The sequence below is a fragment of the Tribolium castaneum genome, chromosome 6 (genome assembly GCF_031307605.1).
Source record: "Tribolium castaneum strain GA2 chromosome 6, icTriCast1.1, whole genome shotgun sequence".
Taxonomy (NCBI): domain Eukaryota; kingdom Metazoa; phylum Arthropoda; class Insecta; order Coleoptera; family Tenebrionidae; genus Tribolium; species Tribolium castaneum.
The window spans coordinates 7,438,985-7,459,225 of NC_087399.1; the positions used below are offsets into that span (position 1 = coordinate 7,438,985).

Genomic DNA, 20,241 nt, shown 5'->3' on the forward strand with positions numbered 1-20,241 from the left:
TTCTTAAATTGAACACTGATCCCAAAACTTTTATTCCAAATTTGATAGAAAAAAATAATTTTTTTCTTTTTGGTGCATCTTTTAAATAGCTTTTTTCTAAAAAAAACATTTTTTTTGTTATTTTTTTTATTGTGAGTTGAGAGAAATCGACGGCATCTCAAAGAGGCCACAAAACAAAAAGTCAAATTACTCGTGTTTCGCCTAGAAAATCGACCGGAATTGTTCTACTCTCTCAACAATCAAACAGTCGCATGACAGATGCCACTCACATTTCTCCGGAATTAATCCGCGTCCCGGATTTACTTACCATTTATCGGTCAGACTTTACACCGAAATGCTAATCGACACACAATTTGTCATCGCAGTGACCTTATCCGCCGGAAATAGATACACAAACTGTTTACACCAATTACAAGAAATTTCCCGAGGCCTTGACTCGTATTTAGCCTTTTTTCAGTTTTCGCATCGATAACGAAAGTGATTAACGTCTTCACTTCGAAACTCATAATTGTTATCATTAATTTAATATTATTGTGGGTGCAGTGAAACTGCGGAAACTGTGTAATTATGCAACTGATTCTTACACGGTGCAGGAGATTTATTGCCGCCCTGAAGCAGAAGCAGTCTATTTAACACGCAGATACGAGATTAAAAACGCTAATCCGTAGCACTATTAATAAACGAGAGGATTTTTGCACGGTTTTCAGCGCCGATTCTCCTCCGCTTTCACGTATCGCGGAAATGCACTAAATCGAAACGTTACAAAAACTGAAACACTAACGCAAACAGTAAAAACGCCATTCCGAGCACTTGCTCGAGTGCTAATGATAATTTTTTACAGTGGCAACCAACGTTTTGCCACAAAATAAACACAAAAAGTCAATGCAAAGTGGAAATGATTGGACAAAACTCGTTTCTTAAACTATCAATTATGCATCTAGTAAACACACCACGTAGTGGAATAGTAGTACCAACAGAACACGAAAAAAAAACGAAGAATATAATTATGAAAAAACAGGGCTCGAGATCACTGAATTGTCAGTAAGATAATAATAAATTACTAAATTTTTGTGCATATAAAAATACGATTGGTTCATAAAATTTCGTCAAACATAAGCATAAAAAATAGAAAAATTCACAAAGGTAAATCAAAAATGAAATGATTTTGTCGCATTTGTGACATCCAAAAACGCAATTAACTAGTTATTACACAAAAATTCCTTAAAAATAAGCCAAAAAAACACCAAATTGTGTTAGAAAATGTGTCTTTATGCATGCTTTCTATCTAAAAAAGTTTGAGTATAAAACGATTAATAAAACGAAACTAATTATAAAAGAAAAGGGCTACAAATCATTGAATTTTCAGTAGAAACTAAATTGTTCAAATAATAAAAATCAATACATTTTCGTGTTTTCAACCCAAAATACAATTGGTTAGTGAAATTTCGTCAAAAATAAACCGAAAATTTCCCAAAATTGAGTAGTTTTCGTAACATCCAAAAACGCATTTAACTACGTTCTTTGCCAAAAAACCCTCAATGGTAGCAAAAAATGCATGTCTATGTTACATGTTTTCGAAAAAAATTAAAAGAAAAAAATAAAAACGTACGAGTAGAAAACAAAAAAAAGTAAAACTAATTATGAATAAAAAAAGACTCAGAGATCACAAAATTATCAGTAGAAATTAAATTCAGTACATTTTTTAACCAATACGTTAGTAAAATTTCATCAAAAATAAACCGAAAATTAAAAAAAATTCCGAAGTTGAGTCTCTTCTGTGACCTCCAAAAACGCATTATACTACGTACTTCAAAAGTTCGTCAAAAATAAACCAAAAAAACAACGAATTGTATTAGAAATTATGTCATTTTGCACGTTTTCGATTTAAAATAAGTACGAGTTAAAAAACGAAAAAAGAAGAAGAAACTAATTATGAAAGAAAAGTTTGAATCACTAAATTTTCAGTAGGAATTACATTTAATTTTAAATTTTGGTGTGTTTTTAGTACCTTTTTTAAGCAGAAAAGGCAATTGGTTAGTGAACTTTCGTCAAAAATAATCTGAAAAATTCGAAAAATTCCCAAAATTGAGTCGCTTTTGTGACATCCAGAAATGCTTTTAACTACGTATTTCGCAAAAGTTTGTCAAAAATAAACCAAAAACACCCGAATTGTATCAAAAAATGTATATTTTTTGTTTATTTTCGATCTAATAAAAGAACGAATAGAAATCGAAAAAAAGATTAAACTCGTTATTAATAAAAAAAGGCTCGAGATCAATGAATTTTCAGTAGAAATTAAATTCAGTACATTTTTCAACCAAAAATACAATACGTTAGTAAAATTTCATCAAGAATAAATTAAAAAATTCGAAAAATTTCCGAAATTGAGTCACTTCTGTGACCTCCAAGAAACGCATTTAACTATGTACTTTACAAAAGTTCATCAAATTAGGCCAAAAAAACGTCAAATTGTTTCAAATAATGTATCTTTTTTGTATATTTTCGATTTAGTTAAAGGACGAATAAAAAACGAAAAAAACAGATTAAACTAATTATGAAAAATAAAAAGAGCTGAAAGCAAAAGTTCGTCAAAAATAAGCCAAAAATCCACCGAAAACGTGTCTTTTATTAAAAAGTACGACTTGAAAACGAGAAAAAAAATACGATAAAAGCAATTATGAAAGAAAATAGCTCGATCTCACTGAATTTTTAATAGGAATTAATAAAATAATGAAAAATTATTTAAATTTCGTACATTTTTCAACCAAAAATGTAATTGATTAGTAAATTTTCAAACATAAATAGAAAATTCGATAAATTCCCAAAACTCAGTCGCCTATGTGACATCCAAAAACGAATTTAACTAAGTACTTCAAAAATTAGCCAAAAAAACACTATCAGAAAATGTGTCTTTTTTATATATTTTCGATCTAAAGAGAGAAAACGAACAAAACGATAAAACTTATTATGAAAAAAAAGACTTGTGATCACTGATTGTTCAGTAGGAATTATTCCGAAAAAATAGATATAAAAAACATTACATTTCCGTGTTTTCAGTACATTTTTCAAACAAAAATGCAAATGGTTAGTGAAACCTCGTCAAAAATAAACCAGAATTAGAAAAAGTTCTAAAATTATGTCGTTTTGTGACATCCAGAAACGCATTTAACTGCGTACAGTCACGATTAAAAAGAATGACACCCCTAAACTACTGCCACAAATCATTTCGTTGTGATAGAGTTAATGTGTAGGTTTGGCTAATTTATAAACTAGCTGGGGTAATTTTTTACTTTAACTACTTCTGGATTTTCAAGCTGAAACTTACGCCAAACGATTCCTCTGAGTGCCCTGATGACCGTACACTATGAATTTTCTTGTGCAAATTGAAAATAACATTACAAAAATAATTTTTATTTTCACTCATTTCACTTGAATCGCCATTTTTGTTGATTTTAAGGGATACAACGTTCGCCACCAGGGTGTGCATGCGTTGCGTGTGCTTATTTCTGATTGGTTGTTATTGTTTAGCTTCAACAGGTAAGAATCGCACCTGCGTGTTTGTTATGATTATAACACCTTCGGGTATTCCCAGAATGAATTTAAATGACGTATTATACCTTGTTCATTAAAAAATAGGTGTATTTTTTCATATTTTGCAATTTGAATTTATGTCTCTGTGCTCTGATTGGCTGATTGACGGAAGTGGGGATGCGTTGTTGCATTCCGGCATTTCCCTTCATGCAATTTACCAATAACACCACTCCATTACTATTTTACTTACTAGTGGTGAACAAGGTATTTTTTTGTGAGTGCTACGTTCTTGAGGTTAATTTACCAATCGTGGTGTATATTTCCTTTTAGTTAGCTGGGGCGCAGCCCCAGCCTCCTGCCACGAACTGTACGGCACCCTAGCTCCATAAAAAACACTATTCCACGTGTCGAGTTCCACGTTTTCGAGTTTAATTGGTCGTGGGGTATGTTTCCTTTTAGTTAACTGGGGCGAAGCCCCAGCCACGCGCAACATAGTTCCATAAAAACCACTATTCCACGTTTCGAGTTCCACGGTTTCGAGTTTAATTGTTCGTGGGGTATGTTTATTTTTAGTTTGCTGGGGCGAAGCCCCAGCCTGTACCCTACGACCTGTACGCGCTGTAGCTCCATAAAAATCACTATTCCACGTTTCGAGTTCAACATTTTCGAGTTTAATCGTCCGTGGGGTATGTTTATTTTTAGGTCGCTGGGGCGAAGCCCCAGCCTGTGGGCTATCATCTGTAGGCGCCTTGCCTCATTTATAGTTATATTTACGGCTAATATCATTTATTAGAGTGTTAATAAAATTTAAAAAGTCTAGGTCAAGGTCATTCAAAGTCGAATTTTTCGAAAACGGGGCATTTGCACAAACTTTCATGGTCATATCTTTGATCTAGAGGCTTTTTAAAGCAAAATGCAAAAAAAAAATTTTCAAAAATCCAGAAGTAGCTAAAGTAAAAATTTACCCTAGCTGGACCTGTTTGTTGAAATTTATGGCCTAAAAAGATTTTAGTAGGATTTTTGCAATCCACCCCTTTTGGTAGGGGTGTCATTATTCTTGATCATAGCAGTACTTAGCAAAATATCGTCGCAAATGAGGCCAAAAAACCGCCTAATTCTAGCAGAAAATATGCATTTTGATCGTAAAAGTCCAATTATTTTCAAAAATTTGATCAAAAATTCCCACATTGCCTTTCCAGACCACTTCACATGTTTTTGAAGCTAAAAACTCAAGTCATTTGCGAGATTTTCGGACATTATAACCTATTGTTAATTAGAATTGTCAAAACCCATCCCTGTGGTAAAATATCGGAAGCTAAACGCTAAACAGCGCCTAATAAATTCTTGCGATTCCGTTTTTAATTTCATTTTCACAACTCTCGCATTAATGCAAAACCGAATAACGCAAGCTTTAGGAATTTTGCAATAAATGCCAGGCACTCACTGGAAATATAATTTCTATGACGCACGTTGTAAAAAATTTTGAAAAAAAAAATCGGAAATTAAACGCCTTATCTGATCCGCCGTGTGTTAATATTTCTTTGGCCGAAAGTGATGATTGATGTTTGAAAAATGTCTACAATGCGTTTGTAATGTCGTCTCGACGAAACGCGGACAATAAAACTACATCCAACTGTACTTTTATCGTCGAAGACTTGTCAGTCGGTGTTTAGAAAAAATCTCGCACGGTTCTGCACACCCGATCAATCATTCGGCCATCTGATAAGAAAATTTGTCAGCTTTCTCCCCAATCGCAGCGGCCTGATTAGCACGCACAAAATGAGGAAACTGCATCGTTTCACTTACAGTTTCTTCACGTGTCTCTTGCGCGCGATCAAAGTGTAGGACTCCTTGTGTCCCGTGCTGAAATACTTCATTTTTGCACTGCACTATTGCACCTGGACCGTTACATCACTGCACTTGACGCGATATTGCACACGTGTGTGGACGGCTGAAGCCGCTGCGAGCGGAGCTTTCTCTTCGCATGCCGTCCGAAAGACTACTGAAAGCGACTCGTTTGGATGAATAGAGAGAAGGTGAAGTGAAGCTCTCTCGCCGTGAAATAAACTAGGGGAACGCTGGCCTTTGGAGCTGTTCCCCTCTCTTTTCGGACAATAAACAAACGCGGTTTCGGACCCGATTCCGCACGGGGGCGGCGACAAGCTTTGCCAATTTGCCGCACTTGGGAGCGGCTGATTTGCATTCTTCTTCTATCTTCCGCAGGATGCAATTTAGATCAACCATACGAGAACAACATCATTGGTTTTGGGGAAATATCGCAAAGTCAATACTGACTGTGTTATTTAGCTTTCGGTGTTGACAGAAAAAGGTTAACAGTTCAGCGACTGATATTTCGGGGTAAATGTGACACCAATTGGGAATTGTTTTTTTTTATTTTACGGTTCAAAGGCGTTAAAACTAAAAAAAAGATAAATGGTCACAAAAACATCTTTGACGCGTGTTGACAAGGTGGTCGTAAATGCTTTCACGGTTTCATTTGGTTGAAATTGAAATAAATAGCTCAAATGTCTTAGAAAAAACTGAACATACACAAAAGAAGAAAAAATAGTAATAAACTATTTTCTAAGCAAAATATTGTATATACTAGATAAACTAATTAATGCTAAGTAGTAAATTATGATTTGTTAGGTAAAATGTAAATACTAGGCGTTCAATTAAAATTCAAATAAAACCAGAGGTGTTCATAAAATCGACAAAGTTCACTCAATCGAATTTAATTATTGTTGTTGTTAATGTTATTGAGTCACTTTAGGTTGTTTATTTATTTATTTTTAATTTACGAGAGCCAAGTCTAGGATTTTCCTCAAAATTAGAAATTTGTTATAGTTATAAGATAAATCACGAATTTTTTTCGCTCGAACGATAAACGACTTCAGTTACGTTTTTTTTCTCCTTCGTTTTCGTATTATTCGATATTTCAACTTAACACGTTTATCATTTTCTACACAGATTTTTAACGAGCAAACGCTTGCATCTTTATTAATTTTGTTACATAATTTTAGTCGTAATTTTTATATTTTTCTTTTAATAAAATACTCAGCGAAAGATTTTTTTTTGATAACTTATTTTTCTCAGAAAAGGCCATTGTTCTCCGATTAATAGTTTTCAAGAAAATTGTAAACAAATGCAAAAAAAAATCGTAACTCAAAAACTACTGAAAATTTTGCGCTTTTCTCGACTCCAATCGATTCCCCAGATCATTTTACATAGGTCAACGTTAATATAGTTCCACTTTTTAAAAAAGTTTTGCCGCAATGAACTTTTGAAAAGTGACTGAATATTTCAATATGTTTTTGACATTCATCAAACAATAACTCTTGAACTATTAGACGTAACTCTATTACGTTTATTATCGTTGGAAAGTTTTTTTTTTGTAATCTGTTTTTTTAAGACTATTGTTCCCCGATTAATAGTTTTTGAGTAAATTGTAAACAAATGCAAAAAATTAAAAAAAAATCGTAACTTAAAAACTACTGAAAATTTTGCGCTTTTCTCGACTCCAATCGATTCCCCAGATCATTTTACATAGGTCAACGTTAATATAGTTCCACTTTTTTAAAAAGTTTTGCCGCAACGAACTTTTGAAAAGTGACTGAATATTTCAATATGTTTTTGACATTCATTAAACAATAACTCCGGAACTATTAGACGTAACCCTAATAACGTTTATTATCGTTGGAAAGTTTTTTTTGTAATCTGTTTTTTGAGACTATTGTTCCCCGATTAATAGTTTTTGAGTAAATTGTAAACAAATGCAAAAAATGAAAAAAAATCGTAACTTAAAAACTACTGAAAATTTTGCGCTTTTCTCGACGCCAATCGATTCCCCAGATCATTTTACATAGATCAACATTAAAATAGTTCCACTTTTTTAAAAAGTTTTGCCGCAATGAACTTTTGAAAAGTGACTGAATATTTCAATATGCTTTTGACATTCATCAAACAATAACTCTTGAACTATTAGACGTAACTCTATTACGTTGGAAAGTTTTTTTTTTGTAATCTATTTTTTTAAGACTATTGTTCCCCGATTAATAGTTTTTGAGTAAATTGTAAACAAATGCAAAAAATGAAAAAAAATCGTAACTTAAAAACTATTGAAAATTCCCCAGATAATTTTACATGGGTCTACATTAAAATAGTTCCACTTTTTCAAAAAGTTTTGCCCCAATGAACTTTTGAAAAGTTACTGTGTTAATATTTTAACATTTTTTTGACATTTGTTATTGACAATAACTCTGGAACTATTAGACGTAACCCTATTACGTTTATTATCGTTGGAAATTTTTTTTGTAATCTGTTTTTTAAGACTATTGTTCCTCGATTAATAGTTTTTGAGTAAAATGCAAACAAATGCAAATATTCTAAAAAAATCAAATCTGAAAAACTACTGAAAATTTGGTGCTTTTCTTAACGCCAATCGATTGCCCAGATTGTTTTACATAGGTTTACATTAAAATTGAAAACTGTTTTTTTCAAAAAAGATCATTGTTCTCCGATAAATAGTTTTCGCGAAAATTGCAAACAAAGAAAAACTGAAAAAAATGTAAACTTAAAAAGTATAGAGAATTTGGCGACGCTAATCAATTTTCCAAATTACTTTACATTGGTCCTGCCTTAATAAATAAAAGATATTAACACTAATAGCCAAATTTGTTATCAACAGTCAATACACTAACGGAACAAGTATAATATAATGTTCCATTTAGATGAAATTGAAATGAATAGCTCAAGCGTTTTGAAAAAAAATCAAGATACGAATAGGCAAAAGCAATAGACCAATGCTGCGACAAATAGTGGTTTATAGACAAAATTAAGCAATATTTTAAGTGTATTATTAACTTTGTTACTTTGTATTTAAACATGCAACTTTAGGACGCTAGTTGCGTGTACAAAAAACGCGAATTTTATCCCCGAGCTTAATATTTGAGCGGAGTAATCCTCTTATGTTAATTTAACGGTTGAATAGATTAATTCCTCCAAATCTCGCGACACCCCGTTGTTAATTAAATTACAGCTCCTTCCTACTTGTGCAAAAGATCAAGAGATATCTGAAATAATCCCTCATGTAGTTAGTCCCTAATGACCAGTTTTTGCAAACAATAGAAAAATTTAATTTGTCATTTTCGCATTGCAATTAAACCGCCATCAAGGTTTTTAATACTCGCCATCAATAAATCTCAAACCTCGTTTCTGTGAAATTGTTAAAAACCTGCAGGAGATAATTTTACATTGAAGTTAACGTCCTTTTTGTAAAAATTAACTCATGACAAGTAGTTTAACGCCTCATTAAACATAGTCGTTGCAAAAGTTTTCAACTAAAAACAACAACGATGGAAATTCCGATTGATGGTTCTTGCTGACATTTCGAAATGTTGCGGTGATAACAAAACGAGTTATGGATTGAATCGATATTTCAGTGGAATTAAGGTCTAAGTGGATTGATTTATTTAATTCGGGAAAGCTTCGTTTTCACGATGATTTATTCCATCTCGGAAATCTCGCATCTGAAATTTGATACTCCCGAAAATTATATAATTATGAGTCGTGTTTCAGATAAAAATCAATAATCTTGTAATTAATTTTCGATAATTATGAACGGATGTCTCAATATTTCATCCAAATATTTAACGGTAAACGGGCAAAATTGGCAACTTTTTCGGTAACTGTATTAGAAAGTTTAGATAACGTTCGTTTGTAAAATCCAAATGTTTGAAAAATTAAAAGTGAAAGTTCGTAAATAATAAATAGAGCGATTTATATTCATACGAAATGGTACTTCAAAAACATCGTATCGCATAATCAAATCTCCATTCGCATTAAATAATCTTAATTAAAAAATGATTATAATAATAAAACCGTTAGCCAAACATTAAATTATGCATCTTCGCAAAAAACAGCTTCATTATTACTTTTACAAGCCAATGACAGGCGAATTCACATTAGGTCAATGCCAGAATTTCTCCAAATCACTTATTAACCCTTGGGAAAACCGCATTTTTGTAAAAAAATCTCGACAGGATGACTCAAACTCATTACGTTTAACAGGCCGTAACCAACAACACGAATCTCACAATTACGTAATGTCAAAAGCACAATTTCTAGATAACTACATTAATTTCGATTTTGAATCGGCAACTTCGTGCAGATATTTCCCAACCGCAAGAAGGCGACTCGAAATTATTATATTCTTATTCGCCACCATGCGACGATTGTCAAACAAATAATAAAATTGATACAACAATACTATTGTCCGGACACGTGCCTCCTGAAACAAAAACAATCATCGCCTTTGTTTCAGCAGTACGTCGGGATTTTTGCGAAAATCGTTATCCAGTCGAAATTCCGCCACCCGGTGGCAACACAAAGAACCGGCACCCCCTAGTGTTTAGGGGTGGAAAACTATCACCGTCCGACATTTATCGAATCCACCCTCTGATAACTATATCGGACCAACCCTCCCTGACATTTGGCGACTTTGGCCGACCTTTTTTGGGTGGTAATAAATGCGATTTTGATCAATAAAAAATAAAAAAAAATCAGTAAAAAAATCGTATATGCAGAATATCTAGTTTCAGTTTGCACAGTTTAAATAATAAACGCTTATTAGCTAGCTAGCATTTATTATTTTTACTTTGCATTTATTATTTTCACTGTGCATTTATTATTTTACTGTGCATTTATTATTTTTACTGTGCATCTATTATTTTGCTGTGTATTTATTATTGTTACTGTGCATTTATTATTTTCACTGTGCATTTATTATTTTTACTGTGCATCTACAATTGTACTGTGTATTTATTATTTTTACTGTGCATTTATTATTTTTACTGGGCAATTATTATTTTTCCTGTGCATTTATACTATTTACTGTACATTTATTATTTCTAATGTGCATTTATTATTCTTATTGTGCATTTATTATTTTTACTGTGCATTTACTATTTTTACTGTGCATTTATAATTTTTACTTTGCATCTATCATTTTTATTGTGCATTTATTATTCTTACTGTGCATTTACTATTTTTACTGTGCACTTATAATTTTTACTTTGCATCTATCATTTTTACTGTGCATTTACTATTTGACTGTGCATTTATTATTTTTACTGTGCAATTATTATTTTTCCTGTACATTCATACTTTTTACTGTGCAATTATTATTTCTAATGTGCATTTACTATTCTTATTGTGCATTTATTACTTTTACTGTGCATTTACTATTTTTACTGTGCATTTATTATTTTCAATGTGCATTTATTATTTTTACTGTGCAATTATTATTTCTAATGTGCATTTACTATTCTTATTGTGCATTTATTACTTTTACTGTGCATTTGCTATTTTTACTGTGCACTTATAATTTTTACTTTGCATCTATCATTTTTACTGTGCATTAATAATTTTTACTGTGCATTTACTATTTGACTGTGCATTTATTATTGTTACTGTGCATTTATTATTTTTACTGTGCAATTATTATTTTTCCTGTACATCCATACTTTTTACTGTGCATTTATTATTTCTAATGTGCATTTACTATTCTTATTGTGCATTTATTACTTTTACTGTGCATTTACTATTTTTACTGTGCATTTATTATTTTCAATGTGCATTTATTATTTTCAATGTGCATTTATTATTTTCAATGTGCATTTATTATTTTTACTGTGCATTTATTATTTTTACTGTGCATTTACTATTTTTACTGTGCATTTATTATTTATACTGTGCATTAATTATTTTCAATGTGCATCTATTATTTTCACTGTGCATTTACAATTTTTTCTGTGCATTTATTATTTTCAATGTGCATTTATTATTTTTACTGCGCATTTACTATTTTTACTGTACATTTATTATTTTTACTGTGCATTTATTATTTTCAATGTGCATCTATTATTTTCACTGTGAATTTACTATTTTTTCTGTGCACTTATTATTTTCACTGTGCATTTATTATTTTTACTGTGCAATTATGCTCTTTTACTGTGCATTTATTATTTTTACTGTGGCATTATTATTATTACTCTGCATTTATTATTTTTATTGTGCATTTACTATTTTTACTGTGCAATTATTATTCTTACTGTGCATTTATTATTTTTACTGTGGTTTTATTATTTTTACTGATCAAAAATACTTATTTAAATAAAATACTTTTATTGTACATTTTCGGAAATGAATATTTAACAGTGCGCTAATGGAACATAAACCGTAAAACGCGTCTCTGAATTTACAAGTTCGATTTTTTTCTCCTTTTGTGTAACGAGACGCTGAGATAAATCATCGGATTTATCCGATTTCGTGCACGAAGTCTCCTCGCCGGAATTATGCATCAAACATCTGTGTGTATGGTTGGAAATCCAAGTTCAGCGGCCTTAAACATCCAAAATCACCTGTTGGCGGCCATAAAAAAATGGAAATGAAACCAATAATTTTAATGGAGACAAGATATATTTCTTTTTGATTTCGTTTTTAATTAAGTCCCGAATAAGCAGCAAGGCAAAGGTAATAGTTTCCTGTCTCGGATTGAATTTTGCTCTTGTTTTCTTCATGCGTGCAATTTCCACGTCTTCAATTAAAAATTTTTCGCTTATTAAATGGTCACCGACAAACGAGTTTTCAATCTGCAACGTATTGTTCAGCCAGTCATAACTTCATCAGACGAACGAAGACGTTGCTGTGAAAGCCGATGTTTCTAATTGCACGAGTGAGAGTAGATTAGTGCAACATTGCAATCACAAAAGAAAAAAAACTATGACGTTTAAGCAACGCGATATTATCGTAATAATAACTCATTTGGAAAGCTCAAATCTGCAAGTTGATTTCTCACCTTTAACACAACCATCAAGCTGGGGTCAAACAACCTGACTTGGTTTTTTCATGTTTTGGTACAAATGTTATTTGCCTTCACGCTTTATTAAGCGACAGACGGCACTGGGTCAGACTTGGAAAAATAGAGGAGAGATCGCGTGAGATAAACAAAGAACAGCAGCAAACGAGAATGGGTTTAAAAATTCGCGCGATCGTATCAAAAAACAAATACCACGTGAAGCACATCGTTTCTTATAGACAGTTGTCAGTTTTTATTAAAGTCTAGTCGAAACTCGTGCCCTTGCCAAAGGAAATAGGTCAGCCTTCTTGCCTTCATGTATAATGTAGTTCGAAAATAGAGACAGAAAGATGATCAAAAAGACTCAAGATTGAAGTACACTTAATTAAATCGACATGGTTTTTTGTCCTTTAAGTTATATTAGTCCATAATGAGAGTTTAGCAAACTGTTAAGACAAACTTGACCATATCCAGAACAATGTAATCGTGGACTAATTTCAATTACTCAGCTGGAAACAGTATTATTCTGATATTATTAGTCGCATATTAAAAAAATCAAAAATAACCCATTATTGACTAACCCTGTATTTGCCACAATTTTTATTTCTCCTAAATTTCTAAATTAACTTGTATTTCTAAAGTTGGGTTTAACCTTCTTTATTTAAAATAGGATATTTTTTTATTTTTTTATTAGTGGGTATCTAGGGTTTAGTTTAAAAAAAAGTTCGAGATTTTTCAATTTAGTAGTTTTTTAATTTTACATCTAAAGATTTTTTGTTTCTTAGCTTAGTTATAATGTTTCCCTCACACAGTTTTTAATTTTGCCAGTATTTCAGCTTTTTAGTTTCTTACTTTCTTCGTACGTATTTTATATTCATTTTCAATTTCAGTTTTTCAATTTCTTAATGTTCTTAGTTTACGGACTTGTGATTTTTTTTAATTTTTGACTCTTTAAGTCACTTAGTGTCTTAGTTCTGTAGAACTTTAATCTCACTTTTTTTTAGTTGCAAGTTCAATTTTCAAATTTTTTAGCTTTACAGCTTTTTAATGATTTTGTTATTTAGAATGTAATGTTTATTCGTGTGTCTCTTTTATAATTCTAAAGTTTTTTTTAGTATCTGAGCGTTAAAATTTTACTTAACAGTTTTTAAATTTTTAATTTTTCTACATCTTAGTTAGAAATATTAGTTTTTTTAAGGTTGCACTATCTTTTAATTATGAAGACTTACGATCCCTAACACAAGCATAGCATTATTTTAGTCAAGCCACTTTGAAAAATGAACCATTTTCTCACTTCGAAATTTCAGTAAGTTATAAACAGTAAGCCTGTCACTTTGAAGCTATTAAACTGGTGACTAGAGTGTACATTTTTGTAAAAAGCACTTCAGGAACTGTAGAAAAATTAGTTAGTGATAAACTAAGACCTACAATTTGGTAAACACAAAAAAGTGAGAATATAAAAATCAACTGAAAATAAAAAAGGTTAATTGAAGAAAAAATAATGGTAATGCAGAGGTGTCTGATTTAAGTACTAGTAGGTATTGCCATACAGTAAGTTCATTGTCTAGACAAACAATAATCAAATTTGCAACAGCAAATTTAGAACAATATTTAGTTTCAACGATTAATTAACTTCACAAACAGCTGCAGATGCAATACAGAAATTTAAGTTTTTACCAAATGTCTTTCGTCTTGTTTGTTGTTGTAATGGAATGTATTGCTATAAAAATTATGTTTTTTTCCTGGGGTGTAAGAATTAATAAAAAATTTTACCTAAATTACCAGATTTTAATACCCGTTTGTTATTTTACAAACTTTTTTAACACCTAATTAAAGTTTTAAATCTACCTAAAAATCTCTAGGTATAAACTACGGATATCTAAAGGTTAGGATATGAAACGACGCACAAATAACACGTTCCCGTCCAATGTCGCCAGAAAGCGCAGCTGTTCCATTACCGTCTACGTTTTCAGAGCAATGACTTTGGAAAAATGGTTGTATTAGTGTAACGGTTAGCACACAGCTAACAAAAAAATATTGTAGCAACGTTTTCTTTGTACACCATAAAGTTTTACAACAGATAATGGTGTTCAAATAAGCAACTCTCACAATAAGATGTTTTGACAAGAGTGACCTGAAAATATTTACGATACCGATCGGTTCGTCTGAAAGACTTACACCCTGTCTGCAATAAATCACACAACAAACTTGCCTGAGTGATTAGTTTGAAGGATCCTCGCGGTTTAGCGTAATCATAATAAAAAATTAATTGTGTACAAAGAAAACGTTGCTACAAAACAGATAAGCAAGTAGAACATTAAATTCCCAGTCTTTGAACGTCTTTGAGGCCTAAACCATTGACGATAGAAGTATGGCCTCGCTGACTTTTTTTTAAGAAATTTAATTCTCTACAAAGTTCTCCCTAATATTTTTCTTTTATCTTCAACCGTATTCGCAGCGTCTTGAAAAATACGGAACTAAGCGCAAATTTTAAATTGTAATGAATTTTTTTCTTACGTTTCTTATGAAAATTTTGGTCGCAAGTATTTCTCACTTTGTCAAGAAGGCAAAGCTCAACATTTTTGCATTTTTTTTCCAAATAATTAGCAAATTGGTCGAATTCAAATTAATTTAAAACGATTTAGCGCCGAGACATTCGAAGCGCCCTCATTTTTACTCTGTCGTACTATTTTTTTGGGTACGATTTTCGTTTCGTCTCCTAACTTCTAGTCCTCCGTAGTCTAAACGCATACAGGATCATTGATTAAAAGCTGCCAAATGTGCAAATGTAGTGTGAATGTTTAAAGAAAGTGATTTAACATCTCTGTTAGAGGAAGGAGATTTGAAGCAAATAGATCCAAAAATTTCTAACAATCACTAGAAATAATATTTTCTTTAAAGAAACTCTTTCAATTACGCGAATTTCCAAACCCTCGCACTAAATATCGCTTTCGATATTCGATAAAACGATCATCCCAACCTAACGAATTCATTAGTCTCTAAAGAACAAAGCCTCCCGCATGAATAATTCTCTTCGTGCGTTTGTACCCGTTGGCAATTTCGTTAAAGAGCGATGATTTGTGAGCTGGTTAATTTGTAGCGACTCGGCGACAGATCAGAAAAAGCACTCATCATCCCTTAGCCCGAACTTTGGCAACAAAGAGGGAGCAAAACTGCGGTAACAATCGACAACGAAATTGGATTATACCGTGTCAACTTTTGTTCAAGCAACTTTACGACATCGATGATCCCTTTGTCCGGAAGAGAAATATATTGTAAATAGTTAAACTAAATACGACCCCTAGCGATAATCATCGTCACGCCAACTTCCACTAATCCCGCACTCAACTGTCATTAATCTGGGGCGAAAGTTTCGGCCCAAACTGCGGCAAACACAACCCCCAACGCAATTTCAGCAGAAACGGGACGACATAACGCCGCGGATGCACTTCACCACCCTTCCCCTCGAGCGGGTGATTTATGCTGACAACATAAAAACGCCACATTGTTTCTTTTATTCGAGTCGAGAGGATGGTTTATTGGTTTGCGAGCCCTCGATCAAAAAATCGTGTACGTTCTGGGACATTTTAAGCACCGGGCTTAATTAATTAAGCTCAGTGATTGTAAAAACTGGCCCAGCATGCCAACAATAAGGCCAAGATTAATGATGAAACAAGAACTGACAATTGACTCGAGCAAAACGAAGAACAAAGCGCACACCGGCGTGTTCTTTGTCATTGTAACGACAAAGGGTTTCGGTGCCCCCTTTTCGAGAGGTGTTAGAGGCAACAATTTCGATTTCGTGAGTCCGGCCTCAGGGTCAAGATTCTTTTGTTGGTCGGTGACCCAAACAATGAGCAAAATCGAAGACGGGATATACTATTAACCCACATAATTCAACTGAGAGGAAGTGCATTGAAACGAACTCGATCCGTTAGACATAATGAGATTAGTGTCGAGGAAAAGAACACATTGGTATTATCATTTTTCAATTTGTCGTTACATAATGCCCCGAGAATAGGTTACGACTTTTCGTTTCGTTGAGATCGGGATCTTGTTCTTGCATGTCATCGAACACTCTCGGTTACAACATTTTTAACTTGCTTGGAAAGTTAGGAAGACTTGATTGTGAGTGACTTTACTTGTTATCTACGATCGAAACAACGTGATCGAAGATTTTATTGTTAAATGGGAGTAGATGCCGGCGATTTTACATTCTTGGAGATTCTTTAGAACAGAAATTGCCTTATTAGTTGGTCGGCCACACACAGACTTTTTCCCCCAAAAAAAATTGCCTTTATAATCAATTTAGGCAAAGAGTTAGTAAAAAATAAAGAAGCAACATTTAAGTCGTCAATGAATATTATAATACCGAGATTACATGGACTTGTTCAATTACACAAAAGTAAGACCAGTGGTGAATTCAATAGATTCACCCTATTTTTATCTAAAACCTTACTATCTTCTAAATAAAATTGTCAATTAAAAATTCCTTCCAATTTATAAAAGTATCTCAGAAATAAAGTAATAATTCAATAAAGCATCTTTAGATGTCATAAATTTATTTACCAACATATCTGTTCCAACAAATTATTAAAAAGAAATTATTTAAATCAAATTTAGCAGATGATATAACTCGGTCAGTTAATATTTTATTACAAGTAACGTGAGGACAAGTTTTTTTTAAATATGACAATACATTATACGAACAAAAAGAAAGGGAAATCCACTTTCTCCAGTGTTTGCAGAAGTATGTTTGAATTACTTTGAAAATAACTGACTAAAACATATCAATTGCTCATTTATTTAAAAAATAAAATTCATAAAAAGGAAAGAAGAAATAAATAAATTAGAGGGATTTAATAGTTATTTATTTAATGAGTTTGAGTGTAAATCGGACGCTTTATTTCACGAGTGGATTTTTAAACCACGAGTGAAAACGAGTGGTTTATCATCCACGAGGCGAAATAGATGAACCGATTTACACAAAAACGAGTTGAATACAACATTTTATTCTTTGAAATAGACACAGCAAGGCTTAAAATTGCCTTAAATTTGTTAAAAATAATCTGATGTTTCGTACTGAGAAATGCCAAACAGTTGTCAAAACTTCCTTACACAGGAGAAAAACCGTAAATTTTGACAGTGTCGAAGAATAAAAGTTTTGTTAATCAATTAAATAATTAAATTAAATTTACCTTAGAAATAGAATAGAAAACAATAATATTAACTTTTTAGTTTTAAGATTACAAAAAAAATTTCATAAACCCACTCACACTTTTCACATCATACCGATAAATTCTAAAGATTGTATTAATAATCATAAACTCCCAAGCATTAATATGTAGTTTTATATTCATAGATCAATCAACGTCAATAGTACGTCAGTAAAGAATTTTAGCACAGAATTAAATATCATTAAACAAATAACAAAAGAAAATGAATTTTCACATAATATAGCAGACAAAATATTACAAAAGAAATTAGAACAAATTAAAGTAGAACCGTTAATTCAATTGAAACAGAAATTTGTAATATGATAACAAATAGATCTATCATTTTTACAGGTAAAGAAACATATTCAATCAAAATACAGGGTGCATCACATAACTTTACGAGGCTTGTGCCTAATGTTCGCACCCAAATATACAAAAGTCGCAAAACACTAAATACAAACAATACACATTTAATTATTTAATAATTTTTATTTATTTATTTAATAATTTTTTGAAACCCGTGACAGTAGTTGTCAGACTAATGACTGTTTCATTGATAGCCATAAATTTATGATTTTCACAAACAATTATCAAGAGACGGCATAACTATGATTCTAATATATTTATTTTAATCACTAACTAACCAAAAACGTTGTAATTTTTCGAAAGGGTGAGCAAACTAGAAAAGACTATCTAATTTTTCAAAATTTGTAATCACAGCCTGTATAGTACTAAAGAAATTAAAAATTTTAAATTAGTTTCAAAGATGAAAAGATCGATTTGCGTCTTTAATTTAGCATCAAATAAATAGAGGTTGTCATTGAAATAACGAATGAAATAAAAGGCTCTCCAGTTTAAAAAGTTTTGAAATTAATTGTAAACACCCTGTAGTAATCCAAATCAACCAATCTTAAATAATAACTCTATTAGACCTTGTTCAATACGTACATAGTAGTAATGTCATCAAAAAAGCACTGCTCCTATTTTTTATAATTTTTAAAACTAAAGGTGTAAAACCGACTTTTTTTTTTAACAATAATCATATCTGAACCGGTTTGAAAAAACTATAGGGACATGTAAAAAGCTAAAAATGTATTCTAAAAAAAATAATAACATACCAATAAAAAATAACGTCATACTTTTTTGGGACACTGTGTAATCAAAAATAGTTTCCTGAAATGTGTCCTAGAGTATAAATAATGATTAATTTAATAAAGATACTAATTTAAAACTCTTACATCAGTGCTCATCTCAGCTGTAGCAAACCTCAAAATTTACATTTTTTATACAAAGTGTTCAAAAATGGTTCTTCATCAAGTCACCTATGAAATTGTTGAATATTGAACGTAATGTGCCGCTTAATTTGAATTGTGGCTGCCGCCAAAGTGACAGATCTGTCACAATAATGCAAAAAAACAAATACACAACAACGAAAATTACGTAAATATAAAACACAAATTAAAACAAACGCTACACTTGAAACAACTTTGCCGAAAATTTTAAACAATTAAGTAAAAGGCAAATTCAAAGATTTAACAGAGCTGAGAAACCACAATAGTCGTTTAGACGAAGCGGCACATTCAATTTTTAAATTTCATAGTCGACTTGATGAACAACCATTTTTGAACACATTGTAAAAAAATTATGATTTTTAATCAGCTAATATAAAAAATACAATAGAATACTCAATTTTGTACGATTTATTGGTAATAATTATGTGTAATAATAATACAATTTTATTTCTTTTTTTTATTATAATTTCATTTACTTTAATAATTTAAATAGTTACACATTGTTTCTACTTGTTATTTGTATTTATTTCTCTTCTTCTTTATTGTTATTATTTTATATTTTGTGTTATGTTTTAAAGTATAAATATGAGTTGGTAGTGGGAGGAACAGAGAGTCGAAATGTTAATAAATTGTGAAGAAAATCATTCCACACTTATTCCAAAAACCTACTTCAAAAAACCGCTTTTTTGCCTTTGCTCGAAACACCCATATTTGTGCAAAAGTCCGTCTCCGTCTGTCTGGTCTTTAGCATATGCAATAGATTGGCTCCAACTTCGGCCCGGTCCCGAACAGGTCAATTTAAATTTCAAATTTCCGTATTTTGTGCAATATAAATAAAATAATAGTCGGCCTGATCTAACCGGACTACAATATATTCGATCGATCGTTGCGATTAGCCCACGATAACGTCCTTTTCTCGTCCAATTTCGTTTTTTTCCTCGAATTAATTAATTGGCAAAAGCGCCGAAAAAATCCCGGTATGTATGTAATGACGTGGTATCAAAGCGTCCTTTGATGTAAGCTGATACTCCCCTACAATTATGCATTTCCGTGACGTTGAATAATTCCGACGATGGGAATTTGCATCGTGAAATATACACAGCGGTCCAAACAAAATTCGAGTCATTACCGTTGAGGGCACAATGGAGGGATCATTCATTGTGTCACTGTCTTCATTATTCGGAAACAAACGCGTGTTTGGATGAACAGATGGGCGTCGCGACGCACACCCTCCAAGGGTCCATCAAATCGATCCTACCGTAAAAATTCGGGCCATTTTTCAACCCTTTGGTGACATTTTTTTGCCCCAATGCCGGCTGTTGGGCATGGACCGTGTCTTTTCAAT

General features: G+C 31.9%; 1 protein-coding gene across 4 annotated transcripts in view; it reads right to left on the minus strand.

Annotated features, from left to right (window-relative positions):
* The window catches only part of RapGAP1 (Rap GTPase activating protein 1), a 162,921-nt gene that overhangs the window by 65,483 nt on the left and 77,197 nt on the right, over nucleotides 1–20,241 (minus strand). Inside the window, exon 1 of one of the 4 annotated variants that reach the window (XM_967803.4) lies at nucleotides 5,338–5,588. The exons of the other annotated variants lie outside the window; for them this stretch is intronic. Coding sequence (XP_972896.1) covers nucleotides 5,338–5,408 — 71 coding nt within the window. The 5' untranslated portion in view covers nucleotides 5,409–5,588. Of the gene's footprint in view, nucleotides 1–5,337; nucleotides 5,589–20,241 lie in introns of those variants that run through there. 4 annotated transcript variants of the gene reach the window in all.